Source organism: Miscanthus floridulus, chromosome 17 (assembly GCF_019320115.1).
Source record: "Miscanthus floridulus cultivar M001 chromosome 17, ASM1932011v1, whole genome shotgun sequence".
Classification (NCBI taxonomy): Eukaryota; Viridiplantae; Streptophyta; class Magnoliopsida; order Poales; family Poaceae; genus Miscanthus; species Miscanthus floridulus.
Genome location: NC_089596.1, coordinates 100,626,090 through 100,646,122, shown reverse-complemented (window position 1 = coordinate 100,646,122; position 20,033 = coordinate 100,626,090). Strand labels below are relative to the sequence as shown.

At 46.1% G+C, this 20,033-nt stretch overlaps 2 protein-coding genes across 4 annotated transcripts; one reads left to right on the top strand and one right to left on the bottom strand.

The window, feature by feature from the left end:
- The first annotated feature begins 11,158 nt into the window (after positions 1-11,158).
- On the top strand, positions 11,159-17,744 carry LOC136514967 (uncharacterized). Of its 3 annotated transcripts, none has more exons than XM_066508663.1 (20): positions 11,159-11,472; positions 13,065-13,144; positions 13,508-13,594; positions 14,260-14,310; positions 14,418-14,535; positions 14,625-14,729; positions 14,862-14,926; positions 15,026-15,109; positions 15,330-15,380; positions 15,474-15,536; positions 15,621-15,667; positions 15,756-15,834; positions 15,933-15,995; positions 16,082-16,171; positions 16,259-16,297; positions 16,373-16,600; positions 16,687-16,772; positions 16,896-17,025; positions 17,097-17,190; positions 17,290-17,741. In XM_066508663.1, exons 1-20 carry the CDS (start codon positions 11,355-11,357, stop codon positions 17,475-17,477), a joined length of 1,866 nt encoding a protein of 621 aa, XP_066364760.1. In that variant the 5' UTR covers positions 11,159-11,354; the 3' UTR covers positions 17,478-17,741. The 3 variants fall into 3 exon arrangements, with proteins under 3 accessions (XP_066364760.1, XP_066364761.1, XP_066364762.1); XM_066508664.1 differs by having other exon boundaries at positions 14,673-14,729; positions 17,290-17,739; XM_066508665.1 differs by lacking the exon at positions 13,508-13,594 and having other exon boundaries at positions 17,290-17,744.
- A 657-nt stretch (positions 17,745-18,401) lies between these two features.
- Positions 18,402-18,872, bottom strand: LOC136516085 (uncharacterized mitochondrial protein AtMg00810-like). The gene is made up of 2 exons (XM_066509486.1): positions 18,724-18,872; positions 18,402-18,642 (listed from the first exon to the last, which is right to left on the bottom strand). The coding sequence occupies exons 1-2, from the start codon at positions 18,870-18,872 to the stop codon at positions 18,402-18,404; spliced, it is 390 nt and encodes a 129-aa protein (XP_066365583.1).
- Positions 18,873-20,033: the final 1,161 nt, after the last annotated feature.

Below are 20,033 nucleotides of genomic sequence, written 5' to 3'. Positions count from 1 at the left end.
TAAACATATCGACCGATAGCCGTATGTGGTCAGAGAATCAACGAATTCAGGCTCTCGATCGACGATTGTAATGCCGCTTAATAAGGGGCTGTTTGCATCAGCAGCTAGCATGGAGTCACTACGGAAATACGTGATTTGCCGAGTGTAAAAATCTTTGTCGAGTGCAAAATTTCGGGCACTCAGCAAAGACCTGCTTTGCCAAGCGTCGCACTCGGCAAAATATGGCATTCGGCAAAGAGGCACTCGGTAAAGACCTGCACTCGGCAAAGGTTGTCTTTGCCGAGTGCCTGGCACTCGGCAAAGGCAGACACTCGGCAAAGATTGGTAGGGGCCTAACGGCATCTAGCGGCGTCCTCTTTGCCGAGTGCCCCCCGTTTGGCACTCGGCGAAGAATTTATTTTGCCCCGTTTGGCACATGTGGAGATGTCATGGTTTGTGAGCATCGTACGTGACAACGTGCTCGAAACTTTTTTAAATTTTTTCCACGGCATACGCATACGATATGGCGACAACTCGACAAGTTTCATGATTTTCGGAATTCGTTCGCATTTTATACAATTAAAAAACCACTCCCACGCAAGTTGGCGGCGTTGCCCCGTGAGCACGTTGATCGAAATTTCGAGACAGTTCTTTGATTGAGCCTAAATTTACACTAAGAAACAAGGATAACATTTTTTGAACGAATGTAATCCATTATTCGATGCACCTGCAGTTCAAACTTACATTTTCTGGAAAAATTCAACAAAACAAAATAAACTATAGAAATATGCAAAAGGCAATGAAAATGTCCCAAATTTAAACACGTTGTTTGTGGTAGTGTACTAAAGCTTCAAAAAAATTGGTGGCAAAAAAAAAAATATTTTGCCGAGTGCCAAACGGGGGGCACTCGGCAAAGAGCTGCTGAATTTTTTTTAAAACTTCGCCGAGTGCCAGATCACGACACTCGGCGAAGAAAATTGACTTTGCCGAGTGCCGCCGATCTGGCACTCGGCAAAGCCGCCCTTATCTTCACCCGCGCCCGGCCGGCGCTCTCTCTCTTTCTCTCATTTCTCTCTCCCTCTCACCTCTCTCTCCCTCAGCCGCCGCCGCCGCGCCTCCCCGGCCCGGGCCCCCACGGCCTCCGCCCTGGCCACCGCGCCACTGCAGAAGAGAGGAGGAGGAGGCAGGGGAGAAGAGAGGAGAATGGGAGAAGAGAGGAGGAGAAGGAAGGTGCCGGCCTAGGCCCGTCGACTCTCACGCCGCTGCGGTCGTCCCCGCTGTCGTCGCCGACCCTCGTTGTTGCCATTCTCGTCGCGAAGGTATGCCCTACACCTGTAGTAGTTAGTAGTAGTACTTAGTAGTGTTAGTAGTAGTTAGTAAGTAGTAGTAGTTAGTAGTTAGTATTGTTAGTAGTAAGTAGTGATAGTAGTAGTAGTGTTAGTGTTAGTAGTAGTTGTAGTGGTAGTAGTACTTGTTGTTGTACTACTTCGATACTTTCATCTGCATGGAAAGAGAACTAAAGTACATGCCTCGTCTTGGTATATATATGTTTGTTGGCCTTCGTGCCTATGTTTGGTATATATGTGGCTGTTGGCCATCGCGCCTACGTTTCTTGCAGGTTTTGGAAACCTCCCTGTGCAGGGGAGGTGCTGCCGAAATTTTCAATGGATTCTAACCTATCGCCTTTTTATGTAGGAGAAGGACCAGTGGGAGGGACTCGGCGACCCCGATCGTCTTCGTCGGCGCTGTTGGTCTGCCTGCACCGCATCGCCTCGCCACTGCACCGACACGCCACTGCCCCGTTAGCCTGACTCCACCGCCACCCTAGGTATAACCCCCTCCTCCTTTGCATGCATGTTTTATATGGTCACGTAGCCCAATTAGGCGTCTCCCGTTCGAAAGAGATACGGTCGGATGTGAGCCCGATTTACTCGACAATATTGATAGTGATGACGACACCTATGATCCAACCGCTGCCGATCGTGAAGAATATTTCTAATTCATGTAATACTATATTATTATTATTATTATTATTATTATTATTATTATTATTATTATTATTATTATTATTATTATTATTATTATTATTATTATTATTGCAATTATGTTTTGTTCATTTTGCATCTCTTTATAAGTACTTGTAATTTAACTGTGCTAATTGGTTTACTCTTTGAAATTCCAAGCACTCGACAAAATGCCGGGCGGAAGGCAGGCCTGTCGGGGGGTCAACTCCCTCTACATGAGGGAGCGCTCACCACCCCACGCTGAGGAGGACCCCTTGCCAGAGCTGCCGACGAGGAGGACGAGGACAACTGGCCCTCCTCAAGGTGGCAGTTCACACTCCGGGTGGGGAGGCTGGCGGTAGGTACCGTTTATTTGTTTCTTTTCATGTTGCATGGACTTATGTTAGACTTAGCCTTATGTTGGACTACTACTAGAGACATATATATATTGTGATGGATATTGTCATGGATGATGCGAATGTATGTGATGGATTATGGACAATGGATTTGTATGTGATGTATTATGGATGGTGGATGTGTATGTGATGGGTTATGGATGTGTATGTGATGGAATATGGATGTGTATGTGATATATCATGTGCTGTATATTGATATATATGCGATTTCTTTGTTTACGCTGATGGAAAGCAAAAAACCAAAAAATAGCATTTTCCCCTATTTGCCGAGTGCCACACTCGGCAAAGAGGGCTTTGCCGAGTGCCGTGACCATGGCACTCGGCAAAGCTGGGAAGCAGAGACCCAATTCCCCAGCTTTGCCGAGTGCCAGAGCCATGGCAGTCGACAAACATTTTTTTTTTAAAAAAGAAAAAATTTCTTTGCCGAGTGCAAGATTATGGCACTCGGCAAAGAATTAAAAAAAACATAAAAAATTCTTTACCGAGTGTCGCTGAGGTGGCACTCAGCAAAGAGGCCGTCAAAGTTGACGTTGGATTTTTTTTGCCGAGTGCTGACGTGACACTCGGCAAAGGCTTTACAGAGTGCCCGATATGTGGCACTTGGCAAAGAAACCTTTAACGACGGGTTCTTTGCCAACTGCTCTTTGTCGAGTGCGGCATTCGGCAAAGCCTTTGCCGAGTGTAGTAGGGGCTTGGAGCCCGTCTGCCGTAGTGTGTGGTTCTGATTGTAGCGTAGAATGCTAGATAATAACTACCACAAACGGGTTGGTGGAGAAACGTTTTAATTTTCTTGAGAATCACTAGAATTGTCTACTTTTTTTTCCGTATAGCAACAAGAAACAATGGGCACAATAGTTTTTGCACAATTCCGTTTATTCCCTCCTCCCTGTACTTGCAATGGTATCATTCCATTTAGTCCTTTTTCAGTGGAACAAGTTAAAATGGCTTGTGTTTTAATCGTTCTCCGCCGATAAAAAAAAGTTCTATTTTTAAGAATATTTTCACTTAATGGTTTTTATGATATTTTTTTAATCGGAATCTAGTCTACCAGTCAAACGATCGATCTCACAAAGTAACTCTGATTGTTGATCACTTGAAATGTTTTCTCAGAAATTTTGAACCGGAATTATTTATGTGAGAACCTTGATCTGTAGTACCAAACACACACTAATTGTCTATATATTCCTCTGAATGTAAACATTTTTTGGCTGTCCATGGAATGCTCTGTGCAGTAGTGTCAAACCTACTTTTGCCGTTATTCGTGCGTGAAAAATGACCACTGTACATAGCACACTCGGCCCATACAGTACCACTACCACCTACCACGTACGTTTGGTCATGCATGGCAACTAAGCATATATAAAAGCGCACATATCGGATAAGCTGATGCATGATGCCTTTTGACACACTAGCTAGCTAGTTGGCCGCTTGCATCACCGATAACCAGAGCACAAGCAAAGGTCAGGTCCGTGTGAGCGTACGTACGTGAGTGACCACAATCGTCCACAAGTGGGAACGCGTGGAGGAGTCAACAACGCAAAGCAAGACTCGGAGAAAACCGGAAAACTCGATCGGCAGAGACCTCAGACCACGCTCGCTTTCTGTGATTCTTTGCTCGCCACTCTACACTACTGACCGGAGTAGTACACGTCCACGTCCACGTCCATGTGTACATCCGTGTGCCATGCTAACAGCAAAGGAGGCACACAGCAAAACAAAAGCAAGACCACCAGTCCACCACCGCGAAAAGCTCGAATAATAACCCCTTTGGCCGGAGACCGGAAGAAAGAATCGTCGTCGGATCCTGTCGGCACGGCGGCACCCGTACACGTACACGTCAAGTGGAGCTGGGACCGGGAGGACGCAGGGGGGGCGCGCGGTCCTCGCGGCGCGCGTCACCGGGGGTCCCGGGGCTGGGCCGCGCTCTTGGGCGGCGCGCGCCGTGGAATAAACCGGAACCGGACGCGCGAGGAGGCGAGACCGCAGAGTGCTCGTTCCAACCATACAAAACCAGTCAGTCGCCCATGCAAAAGCGCAAAAGGGCCTAGCTGTGGCATGGCAGACGTCCGGTCCATATTCTTACGTGCCTGCTAAGACCGCTAGCTACCTTCAAACGCGTCACGGCCGTCGTATCGTATAGTACGGACAATAGTTTTTTATGCTTCCCTCCACCTTCCAAGAAATCGACACATTGGTTTAGGAAAAAGAAAAAAAAAGAACAGCGGATTGCTTTTTTTTTTTTATTGATCGGAAGAACAGCGGATTGCTATATTTGATCCGAGCACATTTTTTTTATTCCTCTCGCTTTATGAGGTTTTGGCTAGACCACTACTTGCTCCTTAAAGTCAAGATCGCACATCCATCTAACCATCTTCTTCAACTTTAGCGAGGTTAGGGTTTTCAATTGAGCTATTGCAAGGTTGAAAAGTCGATGCGCGACTGAGTGGGGAGAAAAATACCTCTGTACACCCATCGATGGCTTACACTGTTTCTTAAGAGTAACTTAAGCAACAACCCTTTAAAATAATAGGCCTATGCTTCTTGTCAAGAGACTTCTACGGCATTTTTCATGCTCTAATTTTAGCCTCTAACTCTAACAACGGTCCCCTAACTTTTAGCCCCTATTTTTTCAGATGGCATTGACACGTGAGGCCCGCTTGTTAGGGTCTATATATTCTCCCTTTCTATCCTCTCCATATGTGCACACCTGTGGGCCTCTTTCTTTCTCTCTCTCTCTCTCTCTCCTCAATTTCTATCCTCTTCTTACTCCTCAAGGCTACCGAGGGTCTCTCTCCCTATGGCTTGCCACACACAAGTCCGACTTTGTCGTACTCATCGTCGACCATGCCTAACGGAAAGATACTCCCTCTATTCTAAATTAGAAGATGAGTAAAAAAATGTATCTAAAGACTAGAGAAGTCCAAACGCCTTATAATTTGAAACGAAGAAAGCATGTCTCCCTCTCTCTTGGGTGGACTTAACGACCGAGCATAGGCCCTTGCCGTGTTTGTGTTTTTCTACTCTGGCTAGGGCCTGGAAAATAGGGTAGGATCATGCTAGAGTTGCTCTAACAAAGCTATTATTATTTTTTAATTGGCTAAACCTTTTCTTGTGGGTTGGTCGGTGGAAAGAAACTTAAGGCAATAATTATCTGGACCAAGACCGATCGAGGGTAATAAAGAGGCAAAAAAAAAATATCGCTGCGCATCGCAGGGCCAGGGCGCTAAGCATTTGCATGGTTGATGCGTAGCAGACAGTGTTGCGCGGACTGCAGGGACGCTCATCAGTGGTACATGGTACTACGTGCCTTGTCTGGCACTGCCATGGAGGAGAAATGAATACCGGGCGTTTTGGTCCAGACTCGACTCGAGAGAGTGCGTACGCCCACAGCCAGACCCGGCATGTGCTGTGTTTCATGCAGTGCCCAGCCCCAAAATTATTGCCTATTGGGCCGGCACAGCATTTATATAGTGCGTCAAAAAATAGTTTCTTCTTTCGCTTGGTGCCGGCACCAATTCAATTCCATACCCATCCATTCCCCCGGCCCGGCCGCTTCATTCCGCTCTCAGGCCGGCCGTGCATGCATGCAGAAGCAGAAGGAAGAAGAAATGGCATGCAGAGATGGGAGAGAACATGCAGCCCCTGCGACGTGGACCTCTCTGTCTGGGCAAATGCAGCAGCAGCAGCAGCTCGATCTGCGGGTCATCTGACTGAGCCGGGCAGCCGGCCGGGCAGGCCACCGCGACGACGACGAGACGAGAGAGTAACCGCCCAACCGAAGGCCATCAACTGCCATGAAACAGAGCAGGTGGGCAAACGTAGCTATGGCCGGTAGCCGAGAGCCGATCGATTAGGTGGCGAAGGTAAGGATCTATCGGATAACATGAGTATGGTCGATCTCGATGCGTGAAAGGGATAGCGATGTTTCACTAACAATATCACTCTATCCAATGGCGGTGCGTAAGATGGATTAGCAGGGCTCGATTAGGATAATGATGACCTAAGCGTCATTTAGTTTATTGGAAAGCGTGGTGGGTGATATATAACACACGTTGTTTTGAACATTGATACATAAGCTGCCGACTATACATACATTTATAGGCAGAGAAGATGTTTGGTTTTCCTTGGCACTGCTGGTTCCGTGAATTCGGCCGGGCCTCAGAATATGACGTGGTTGAGAGGTATATCTCTTTGATCTAAATTATAAGTTGTTTTGGTTTTAGCCTAAGATAAATTTCTACGATACTAAATATGCACTCCCTCCATTATTTTCAAATTATAAGATATTTTGATTTTTCTAAATATATTATTTTTATTATATATCTGAACATAATATATATCTAAGTATATAGAAAAGCCAAAGCGTTTTATAATTTAGAATGGAGAGAGCTTGTTGACATCTCTACCATACTAAATAAGTGCACTCCCAAGACATGCATGGTGGAATGAAAGGAACTAATTTGCTGTTGTAAATGCTCGCACTTATAATTTGAAATAGATGGAGTATCTATGTAGGCTACATAGAGGAAGCGGGAAAGTGGCAAGAAGACGATATTGCCAGCCACACGAGATGGAGGCATAGTTATTTCAAACACAATCATCTTTTATTGAATGGGACGCGACGTTTTGCTGGGCAATATGGATCAGAAGGAACGATATGGTTTTTTATAAAGGTCACCAATTTTTTTTTTGCAGGTTCTTTTCAAGGGGACACATTGGTTACGATTTTGGGCTCTATTGCAGCGCCCGAATGACGGCAATGAACGGATTCTTGACACTTACAAGCTACTAGAATCATGAGCCATGGAGTTCTTCGCATCGAATGGATGATCCTTCATTCACCGTCTCGAACTTTAGTTTGAACCTATTATATAATAAGTTCCAATTATATATGGGTGTGTTGCTGTATAAGTTTGGACTGATACTTCTTTTTCCTATAAGAAGGTTAAAGCCAGAAATTTTCCATTATCTAATAAAACTTACTAAAACCGGATTAAGAGTCCTAGTTATGGGGACCGGAACAACAATCCAATTAAAAAAAAAAGCTTTGGCTGGTCCGGTCCATCTAAAAAATCAAGCATGCGCAGCAAAAACCGGTAGAACCGTCGGTTTTAGGAAGAAATCCGGTATAAAAAACATACTCATAACCAATAGAAATCTGGCTGATAGCTGAGCAGCGCAGGTGGGAACGTGGGAGGAGAGAACTAATAAGAACCCCTTTAATCTGGCGCCAAGTTTCAAGTTCCAAATGATGCTCACCTTTTGCCGGTCATCAACAGAGCCACATATGACATATATGTAACCAAATATCCCGATCAATCTAGCACCGTACCTACTTCGCTGTCAGCCCCACCATGCAGCATCTCACGCAGCAAGCAAAAAGAGCCTCCTTTATTTCCGTGTTGTGCTAATTAACTTCACTTGAGATGATCATGGCTGAGATGACTGGGAAATTAATGATCTGACCACATATGTTTAGCGTAAAGAGCTCGCATTTACTGAAAAAGACGTGAGAACCTGCAGATGACTGGGTCGCAGCTCAGCGCAGCTCATCGATCGCATATGGTAGTGTCAGGTCGAAGAGTAGCATCAAAGCAAATCCGAATAAGCGAGCAGTGAAATATAATAGCTAGTAGCAGCTGCTGGTCGGCTGGCCGGCCGGATGGATCTCACGAACTCCTACTGCACAGATTTGATCAGAGAGCGAGAGAATTCAACGAAAGAGATGGCCCCAATTGAACCCCACGTTCGTTTCAAAAAAGAAGAAGTATTGAACCCTACCGGATCGATATATCATCACCATCACACGTCCTTTCTCTCTCTTTCTCTCGATCAATCGATCGATCGACAGCGCAGCCGATCGAAATAGCGGCAGCACTGTTTTAGTCGGCAATAATCCATATTATGGATGAAATGGTTGTCGTTCTGGCCGGCCGAGAAATGAAAACGCGACAGCTGAAGGCCCGAACGCCACACGTCCATACGGCAATTGCAGAAGAAATCGAGATGCATGATGACTGTCTGTCACACGTACGGTTCTTGGCCAATGGCTATGCTTTCTTTGTTACTATTAACTAGAATCTGATTCTCGATCAGGCCTCGTTGGGAGCAAAGCTAGCCTAGCCTAGGCTGGCTAGAAAGTGATGCACGCACTGATTATTCGAAGACGATTTCATCGCCAACTTTTGCTCTTGTTAATTAGCTGTTGTTAACGTTTGATGGTATAGGAGTATATATGACCTACTACTAAGCATTTCGTGGTAATGCCCGACAACCAGAACGGGGACTCACTCGGTCGACCTTGACGTACGTTGGACTTCCAGCAGGTCACCGAGGGAACATATTCTGTGCATACTCCAGGTCTCCCAATTAAAGTCAGACGCACGTCGTCGCTCAGTGGTTTCCATCATGCATGCATGCTACTCCTACGTACTCCTGTCTGCGTGTATCTGAACGTACGGTTGCCAAGTGATGATATTTGTACGCTCCAACAGTTATTATATATATACGAGAATATATACCTTCCGTTCGTGTCCAATGCATGTTCAGGTTTCACCATCAACAGATTTTTTTATGCATTATAAATGATTTTTTCTGTAAGTTTTTCCAGCATATTTCCCCTTCCTCCATTTGAAAGTTCAAAACATGCATGGAGTGTTAGAGTTGGACCTTTACCTAAATTATTTAATTAACCGAGGAGGAAGACTTCACATACAACACCAACCCACCACGCACCACACCATTTCGGTTGCTGATACGGTACGTTCATTATTAATGACCGGGCCGGGTACGTAGTAGATGGAAATCCTCTGAATGCATGGTAATTTTTTTTAAAAAAAAAAGGGCAATGCAACCTTTAGAGTGTGCGGAAGCATCCAGGCTGCTACGGTAGAACAATGGAATATAATCTCACGTCGAAGAGATTATAATCAATCAATCCTACCAGATGGTTCCACTTGGCCGTGAGAAATGTCAAACACTCAAGCAAATGTACCAAAGAACACGACACGTCATCACATTGCTCGTTACACGACACGTCATCTCATTGCTCGTTTCATCCGGTCCATTCCGACAGTTCGGCCAAGAAAAGTCATGGTTTGAGAGTAGGAAATTTGCTACTTGCCAAACACTCTTGGTACCCCAATAAATAAAATGGGATGTATTAATATTATCCACCTCTAAATTCAAGAATATGTGATGCCAACGTCTCCTTATTATTGCTAACAATACAAACATTTGGATGAATTTGGGCTCTTTCAAGTGCTATTTCGAAGTTGACAATATTTACCCCTCTACTCCAAAAGAAACTTGATGCTTTAGTTTTCTCGAGTAAGCCAAATTATCTTAAGTTTAACTAAATTTATATAAAAATACTATTAATACTTATGACACCAACAAAAGCTATACTCTGAAAATATGTTGTGTCACAGATCTAATCATAATTATTTGGTAATATAGATATTAGTATTTTTTTATATAAACTTGGTTAGACTTTAGGTAATTTGACTTAAACAAAACTAGAACATCAAATTTTCAATCATAACCAACATATCAATATTGGCATGAAAAAGCCTTTTATTCCATTATATTTTTCTGGTGAAAGTAGTAGTTATTTTTTATTCTGCTCCCAAAGTCTTGATTTTACACTACACACTTATGGTGGGTTTGGAACCATGGAACGTTTTGGTTTCTCGGCAGAATCGCCAGCTCATTTTTGTATCCCTCCGTCCACAAAAGATGTAATTCTAGCATAATACTAAGTTAAAATATCTAAAATTTGACTAACTATAAAAAATGTATCAATATTAATAGTTCGAATAAGTATCATTACTTTGTTATGAGATGTATTTTCATATTATAATGATATGCTGTCATAAACATTAACATTGTTTACCTATATATTTGGTCAAACTTGAGACACGTCAACCAAGATTGCATCTAGAATTGCATTGTTTTGTGGATAGAGATAGTACTAGCTAAGACAAATAGCCTAACCCACCTTTGATTTCGCCGGTTTCTAGTTCTAGTTTCAAATAATCCATCCAGCTAACACACTAGAGAAATGTTTTCAGCGAATCTGAATCCAAACAAGAATCTGGACCCGAACGAGAATCCAGACATTCCTGTTCGCTTCTCTTATAATCCGTACTTTTAGTATTTTTCTCTCACAATAAATCAGCTGGAACAGTGTTTCGTCTTATTTTTTTCAGCGAAATGAACGGGGCCATTACACCAAACATACCCTTAAAAGCAGACCACGAAGTACCAAGCATGCAAACCTAACTTTCAACCTCCACTCGTGGCCTCGCTGCAGTTTGAACAGTACTGTGCTAGGAAGATTTCAGCCACAGCGGCTGCGCCGCAGCGCTGAAAGGTTCAAGCGAACACTTGTGGCCTGAGGGCGTGTACGTGCTATAGCTAGTGACACTGCAACTAGAATACCTGCACAAACAATGAAGTGTGGTGTGGTCCAGTGGCTTGGATTTGTCTGAATAAATAAACTACTACACACACCACTGTACGCTTTACAGGGTCTCGTTGCAAATTGTACTCTAGCGCCACAGGAGGAGAGAGCCCGGCCCGGTAGAGACTAGAGAGGGGGTTTTACAGGTCTTCGCGGTGTCAGTTACTGTACGCGCGACGGAGCACCGTAGTGGGCCCCACCAGTGGCCTTTGTGGCCTTGTCCTCTCCCTCTCCGATCCGAGGGCCAACGCCTATTTAACGGCCTCCCCTCCGCGCTCCCAAACCCCAACCTCCCTTGGCTGGCCCCCAACCCAACAAAAAAAAAAAAAAAACCTCTCTCCCATTCCCATCTCGCCTCCCACCTCCTCCGCCTCGCCGCGGCAGGCACCGCCGCCAGTCTGCTCCGCCACTCCCTCCTCGACTCGATCGCGTGCGACGATCGAGGTGACCTCGCTCGCTCTCTCGCCAGGAGATCGACCCCGAACCGACTCCATGAAGTACGTGCTGGTGACCGGCGGAGTGGTGAGCGGGCTCGGGAAGGGCGTGACGGCCAGCAGCATCGGCGTCCTGCTTAAGTCCTGCGGCTTCCGCGTCACCTCCATCAAGATCGGTAAGCCCGCTGCCGCCGCCGCAGCCCGCGCGCGCGGTGCGTCCGTTTCTGATTTCAACCCTCTCGGCCCTCTCCGTTCAAACAGAAAAAAGGAGGAGAGTAATGGCGGCCACGTGATCGAACAGGCCGCGAACACCCGGCCTCCCCGTACAAAACAAAAGCCGCTCCAGCCTTTTTCTGGCCTCCCCCCCCCCCCCCCCCCCCCCGCCCCCCCACCCCCCACTCTCCCCTAGTCCCTCCCATGCGTACGCGTGTGCCCGTTTCCGTTTGGTGGTTCCGGGCATAAACAACTCGTCCTCGTCGTCTCTCTCTCTCGAGATCGTCACAAATTGGGTGGGGGGTTCACACTTCACTAGGGTACTCACGTTACTAGCTACTGCTAGGACTGACTCCATTTCCATCGTAATGGCGGCCTGATTCAGGTTTGGACTCTTGACGGCGGCCGCCTTCGGCTGCTCTTGGATGTGTGGATAAGGCTTAATCTCATGTGGCATCGTTTTAGTAGCTACAGTAGGCACTTGTAGCTTTCCATGGTTTATAGGTTACACCCAATTTCTTTTTTCTGCTACTACAGACTACTACTACTATTGTCTTGGTGGGCTTGTTCCTCTGTTGGTACGTACCACAAAGCAATTCTACCTTTTTCTTCCTCTGATGGCCAGCCGGCCAGGCAGCGATTAGCTAGCCAAGTCGCCGGCCGTTCAATTTAGCTTTCTGTTAAAATAATCTCAAATCTCATGTCCCATGTTTCGTTTTTTCCCCTTTGAACCGCGATCACGTACCCGTCGCTGGTTTGTTGAAGTGGGTATCTGATCCTGTGTCAATGTCACTATCTGGGTTCCTTGGAGCACATGAACTTCTCAGGCGCACAGTTTTTTTTTATTGGGGTAGTAATACAGGTCAAATTTGCCATCCCGTGCTCTGGAATTTTGTCCTCACTGGGAGTCTTTTTTGTCTCTTCATGCGGGCCAAGTGCTGTGCACCTTTCATTTCTCGCGTCTGTCTCAATTTGCACAAAAACGTTTTCTACCCTGTCTCGTCACGTCCCGGCAAGAATTGCCCCGTACTTGATTTAGGCCTTCATTAGATCCAGGTGTAAAGTTTGGGGTGGATGTTACATGGGTGTCGCGTGGGTTGTTTAGATATTAATAGAAAAATAAATTACATAATCCGTTCGTAAACCATGAGTTAGCACATGTGGTAGTGGTACTATAGCACCATATTGTCAAATCATGGACTAATTAGATTTAAAAGATTCGTCTCGTAAAGTAGTCGCAATCTGTGTAATTAGTTATTTTTAGTCTATATTTAATACTCCACGTATGTGTTCAAATATTCGATGTGATAAGGTGTAAAGTTTTGGAAGGAACTAACAAGGCCTTACTGCAGGTTTCTCCGCTATACTTACGTGTCTTATTGCGGTCACTGAAGTCCTCATACTACTTATGAACTTCTTTGACGCTCGTTTTGCTATACGCATGTACTTTGATCGAGCTAGTGCCGTGGAGACTTCTGACTCTTTGAGTTTTATCTGTTGGGGCTCTGGGAGATGATACCGTATCTGAACTTCTTTCGCTGTCGTTGGTGTGCAGATCCATACCTCAACACCGATGCCGGAACCATGTCTCCGTTCGAGCACGGCGAAGTGTTTGTTTTGGACGACGGTGGTGAGGTACGATTCATCTCACTGCATATAGCTAGTAGACCTGTACGTACTTTCTTTTCCCCTGTACGTACTTTCTTGTTCAGTGTACACCGATCACCACATTACACTACTGGAGATTTGAGCCACGAATTGTACTGTTTAGACCAGTACCGAGTGGTACACGTTAGCAGCTGCACGATAGCGCCACATATCGTCCTTATTTTGCAACTTCAAACCTGCCACGGACTGGTCGTCAGTACTAGCGCTTCATACACCTGTCCTGCTGTCCATTCTCCTCTTCTCCAACGTGTTAGAACTGTGCTATATTTCTCCAAGGCTTCTTTCATGGGCTAACGAGACTTCACTTTGTTCCAACCCTTCTTTTCAAAGGCGGACTTGGACCTTGGAAACTACGAACGATTTCTAGACATCAAGTTGACTCGTGACAACAACATAACCACGGGGAAGATCTACCAGGTGACGGGAATAAACAGCCTCTCTCAAAAGTCCACACAAGGCTTTGAGCTAATTTGCCAGTATATTATCTGTTAAAGTTGTGGCTTACGCTTCACCTTGACATTTACGGACTAGGAATATTCGGTGATTTTTTTTCTTTTGCACCAAGGTTAGGTGCTTCTTTACCTGAATTTTTAATGGAACCCACAAATCTTTTGTGATGTTGCTTTTTTTTCATTCTAAGATCTGCTACAGTTCAATAATGCATGTGGGAAATCATCTGGTCCTTAGTCAGCCACTGCTGTGATGCTGTCTCAAGCAATTGGTTGGTAGAAAGCATATCATCAGGTTAATAGTGCACCAATCATAGGCTAGGACCCATTGTAGAACTGTTTGCTTCCTTTACTGCATCTGCAAATTCGTCTGGAGGTCTATTAGTGCTTGAAATTAAATATGTGCATTCAGGATTTATCATAAAGTATAGTAACACATAATATGAATTAGAATAGATAATGAAATCCTGATACTAGAAATATGGTTTAATGAAAATGGGTAGCTGTCGTCTATCACTTTGTAGTCGACAGAATTTAGGACCACCGGAGCACATGTTTCTGTATACCTTATGAGATATCTTGGATTTCATAGTATAACTGTTAATAACTTTTCTACTAATGTTCAAACTGCAGTCTGTTATTGACAAGGAACGTAGAGGAGATTACCTAGGAAAAACTGTTCAGGTGAGGAATGGTTATCAGAACAGAGATTTCCATGCTTTTCTGTAGCCATAGAAAAGGTGCCAATTGTTACAGTGAGTTTAAGAATTAGAGTTAATTCTCTTTATCAGGTTGTGCCGCACATCACAGATGAAATACAAGAGTGGATCGAACGTGTGGCAATGAATCCAGTTGATGGCACAGAAGGTTCAGCTGATGTTTGTGTAATAGAACTCGGTGGCACTATAGGTAAAAAAACATTCTGTATCATTGCAGGAAGTCGCAAAATAGCATAAGTTTGCTCAATTGTTCCCATACCTGTAAGTATTCCGGTGCAGGAGACAAAATATTTTTGCCGCATAACGACAGTGGCATTCTTGATGCAGGGGACATTGAATCAATGCCTTTCATTGAAGCATTAGGTCAATTTTCATACCATGTAGGTAAGGAAACTCTGTAAATCTTCGTAATCTTTTTCCTTGTTTTACTTATGTTTTTACTCAAGGATGTTGATCCGATGTCTATTCGCTATTAGCATAAATTGTTTATTGATGCAATCTTGTGAAAATTGTCAGGGCCTGGAAACTTCTGCTTGGTGCATGTCAGTCTTGTACCAGTTCTAAATGTAGTTGGTGAGCAGGTAAGCTTCTCCTGATTTGGGGGTACAGTGTTACTTTTTATATTCCGAAGATATTATTACTGTTCAGAAACTAATGCTGTTGTTTCCTCTGTTATCTAGAAAACAAAGCCCACCCAACATAGTGTTCGCGGACTTAGAGGACTTGGACTCATGCCTGATATTTTGGCATGTCGTAGTACACAGGTATACCACATAACTTCTATCTGTATTTTCATTCCGTCAGCCTGTTCGCTTGTTGGTTTCAGCTAGCCCAAACCAGCCAGCCAACAGTGTTTTCCTCTCACAATAAACCAGCACCAGCCAGCCCAAACCAGCCCAGAAACCAACCAGCGAACGTGCCTCCTCTGAACCTTTCAATGCTGATGGTGGCTGTATAAATGGTTTGCTCTGTGCTTTTTGGCAGCCACTTGAAGAACATGTGAAAGTGAAGCTCGCACAATTTTGTCATGTTCCGGTAAAAATGTTGCTTGCTCAAGAGTTTTTTTTAAAAAAATAAATCAAGTCCGCATCATGCAACAACAATGCTGACTTTGATTTTATTTGGCAGATACCAAATATCATTGATCTCCATGATGTCACGAACATTTGGCACATCCCTTTGTTGCTCAGAGTATGTCATATGAAATTATTTGTATGCATGATTGCCAAATTCTCATTTGACATGGTTAACCTGAAATCTTTTCTCTCTTTATAGGATCAGAAGGCCCATGAAGCTATTTTGAAAGTGTTAGACCTTCAGTGGTATGCCATTGGACCAAAGTATTATAAGCTCTTCCATTTGGCTTTATTTCTATGAATACTTACATGTATTATTTCATCATGCGTGCAGTGTGGGTAAAGTTGCTCGAGAACCCCAATTGTCTGAATGGACTGAAAGAGCCAGCAGATGTGACAGATTGAAAACTCCGGTTGGTTTGTTGATCATTTTAACTGTTGTTTCCAATACCGAATTGACTCTATATATAATAACCAGTGCTTGATATTATGGCATGAAAATCCTTTTCAGGTTAGGATTGCTATGGTTGGAAAGTATACTGGCTTGTCAGATTCCTACCTATCTGTTATCAAGGTGCCATTACCGTTTTATATCTTATAACACAGATATAGTTTTGAACCAAACTGGTGGGCCTTATCTGTTTCTTCCTCTTCTGTCAGGCTCTTTTGCATGCGTCGGTTGCTTTGGACAGGAAACTTGTGGTGGACTGGGTTCCTTCCTGTGATCTTGAAGATTCTACAGCAGAAGAGGTCAGTTTTATTTATGCCTTATCAATTCTTCTTTTCTATATCTTAGAGAGTTAACTGATAATAATTGGGATACTGTCGCATTTGCAGACTCCTGATGCCTATGAAAAAGCATGGGAGTCGCTAAAGGTAAGCATAGAATGCCTTCTTGTGACATGCCACTAGCCCACTATATAGAAATCTGAACGAATTTTTGCACCTCAGGGTGCAAATGGTGTGTTGGTGCCAGGAGGTTTTGGAGACAGAGGAGTCCAAGGGAAAATTCTTGCTGCAAAATACGCGCGAGAAAAAAACATTCCATATCTTGGCATTTGCTTGGGCATGCAAATTGCAGTGATTGAGTTTGCACGTTCTATCATGAAGTTGCATGGTGCTAACAGCACAGAGTTTGATCCAACCACAAAAACACCATGTGTTATTTTCATGCCAGAGGTAATTATTTTGCTACAGTTCCTATTTCCTTTGTGTTGAAAATTAGCACGAGTTTTAGTGCCAACCATGCTTCTCCTGTTCTGCAGGGATCCAAAACCCATATGGGGGCAACAATGCGCCTTGGATCAAGGAGGACCTTTTTCCAGGTCACTAACTGCAAATCTGCTATACTGTAAGAAGCACCTCCCACATCTTTCACCATTGTTTCCGCAGGAGTTTTACATCTGGTCCCTCTTTTACCACTTGATTATCTATGGAGTACTTGGGCAATCGTTTGAATTCTGAACTGCCTTAGGTATGGCAATGTTAGCTACGTTGATGAAAGGCACCGCCACAGATACGAGGTGAATCCTGATATGGTCCCAGAATTTGAGAAGGCAGGGCTTTCTTTCGTTGGCAGGGATGAAAGCGGTAAACGCATGGAGGTATGACTGCCAGCATTTTTCATGAAGATTAACCATGTCCTGGTCTCATGTATTTGATTTGTCACATGCAGATTATCGAACTACCAACTCATAGGTTTTTCGTCGGTGTACAATTTCACCCTGAATTCAAGTCAAGGCCTGGCAAGCCATCTCCGCTTTTCTTAGGTAAGACATCCTCAAACCTCTACTTATTTTGCCTGCTGAAGTGTTCTTTGCTTTTGAAAGAAATTTAAACGCTTGAGCACTTAACGAAAATCTTGGCAGGATTGATAGCAGCGTCATCAGGTCAGCTTGATCAAGGTGGCATTATCAGTAAGACAGGCAGATGCATCAGCAATACCGGAGGAGCACCGAAGCTAAAAGCTTACCAGAATGGGCACCTCATGAAGCCACTGAAGGGCCTGGTGAATGGGCACTATTCAACAACCGGCAATGGCGCCATTCCCATCTAGCAGCTGCGAGGCACTACGTGTTTGTTTGAGATTTCTCTTCTGTTGGCCCCCTGGATCTCTGGCAAGGGTGAGCCGACCGCTCGCCAGTGTTACCGACCATACACTATGGCTAGAGGTAGAAGAAGGGAGGGAGAACAGAGCGCTCGCGCACATGCACAGCACAAACACCAGCGTTGGCCGGAGCTCTGCAGAGGAGATGACAAAACTGACCTCACTCTCTTTACTGAGTTGCAGTGGAAAACTATATATACAACTCTATCCGTCTAATCCTAGTACACAAACATGTTAGGCTGCCATGCTGCTACAGTGACTAGATGTGACAGAGGGCTGACTTTGGCGCCTGCTCCTGCTATGGCTACAGTGCGGCAGGGGAGCCTTTCGGCGCCTGCCCCTACAGCTGCTACAGTGCAGCAGCAGGGAGTCTTTCAGCGTCTGTCCCTGCCGCGCGTTCATACAGGGGAGCAGCAGATTACTTAACAATTCTTCCCTTAATCATGCTGCTAACCCTAGAACTCCCTCCATGCCGATCATCTTCTTCACCTTCGTGAACCGAAGACGGCCGAGCGGCTTGGTGAGGACGTCCGCGAGTTGCCGACCAGTTTCGATGAACTCGATGAGGATCTTCCCTCCATCGACACATTCCCTGAGGAAGTAGGACTTGACGTTGATGTGCATGCTCCGGTTGTGGAGAATCGGATTCTTCGCGATGGCGATGGCGGGCTGGTTGTCCACCATCAGTGTTGGTGTGTGAGCTTCCACACCGGTCAACTCGCCCAGCAGCCGGCGCAGCCACATAGCTTGGCACGCTGTTGTGGTCGCTGCCACGTATTTTGCCTCGCACGTGGATAGCGCCACCACCTTCTGTTTCAGCGACAGCCATAAGATTGGAGCTGACCCGAGGAAAACGAGCATGACAGAGATGCTTCACCGTCCGTCGATGTCCCCCGTCATGTCTGCATCATTGAACACAGTGAGCTGCAACCCGCTTTTGTCGGTCTCGGGGAAAACGATCCCCTGATCCACCGTCCCCTTGACATAGCGCAACAGCCGCTTCACCGCAGCCCAGTGATCCTCTTGGGGATCCTCCATGAAGCGGCTGACATAGCCCATGGCGGACGCAATGTCCGGCCTCGTGTGGACTAGGTAGCGCAGACCGTCGACGATGCTTCAATAGAGTGTTGCATCTACCTTCGTCGTGGTACTAGCCTTCGTCAGCTTCAACCGCTCCTCCATCGGAGTCACGCACAGCTTGCACTCAGCCATGGCGCTCCGCTCCAACAGCTTCAAGGCATACGCGCTCTGACTGAGTGTGAGTGCCTCCTTCCCTTGTCTCACCTCAATGCCGAGGTAGTAGGAGAGCGCGCCGAGATCGCTCATTCGAAAACGAGCTGCCATCTCGCGCTTGAAGCTATCGATGTCCTCCGCACGCGCGCCGGTGACGATCAAGTCGTCCACATACACGCCGACGACTAGCTCCTCCTTCTCGTGTAGAGCGCGTGCTTGGTTGCACACCGTGTGAACCCAAGATTGCCCAATGTGGCATCTAGCTTGGCGTTCCACGCTCGTGGGGCTTGCCGCAGCCCGTAGAGCGCCTTGAGCAGTCGAAGCACCCTGTGCTCCTCCCCCTTGATGGCGAAACCCGGAGGTTGCCTGACGAAGACCATCTCGCCAGCTCGCCGTTGAGGAAGGCTGATTTTACATCCAGGTGATGGACGCGCCAATCCTTCGTTGCTGCCAAAGCCAGCATCGGTCGGATAGACTCCATGCGCGCTACCGGCGCAAAGACTTCCTCGAAGTCGAAGCCCTCACGCTGGACAAAGCCTCGGGTGAAGAGGTGCACCTTGTGCTTGACAATGGCGCCGAGCTCGTCCCGCTTAACCTTGTACACCCATTTTCAGGCCAATCGGACGGCATCCTGGAGGTGGATCGATGAGCTCCCAAGTCTCGTTTTCCTCGATCGCATTCATCTCCTCCAACATCGCTCGTCGCCAATTTGCATCACGCTCGGCCAGCGCGAACGTGGGTGGTTCCTCTACACTAATGAGAAGCAGCTCTGGGTCATTGAGCAGCCGACCCAACAGGCCTGAGGACCCTGCGTCGCCGACGATGTTGTCCAGCCGGTGGAACCGCACCTCCTCACCATCGTGGAAGGCATCCACGAACTCAGTGATATCGCTTGGAGGTGAGGTGAACTCGATCGGCGTCGATGGAGTCCCCTGTTCCACCGAAGTGGTTGGCACAGCACCTGGAGTGCTCGGCACCCCCGCTGTAGTGCTCAGCACTACTCCTGGGCCGCTCGTTACCACTCCTGAAGTGGTCGGCACCACTGCAGGAGTGCTCGACACCAGTCTTGGAGTGGTCGGCACCACTGCAAGACTTCTCGGCTCTGCTACGGGAGTGTTCGACACTCGTCCTAGAGTGGTCGGCACCACTCCTGGAGTGCTCGGCACCCCTTCTGGAGTGCTCGGCACCGCCCCAGGAGTGCTTGGCTCTGTTGCTGGAGTGCTCGGCACCTCCTCTCCAGCGTCTCCACCACCGTGGATGACCAAGTGCTCG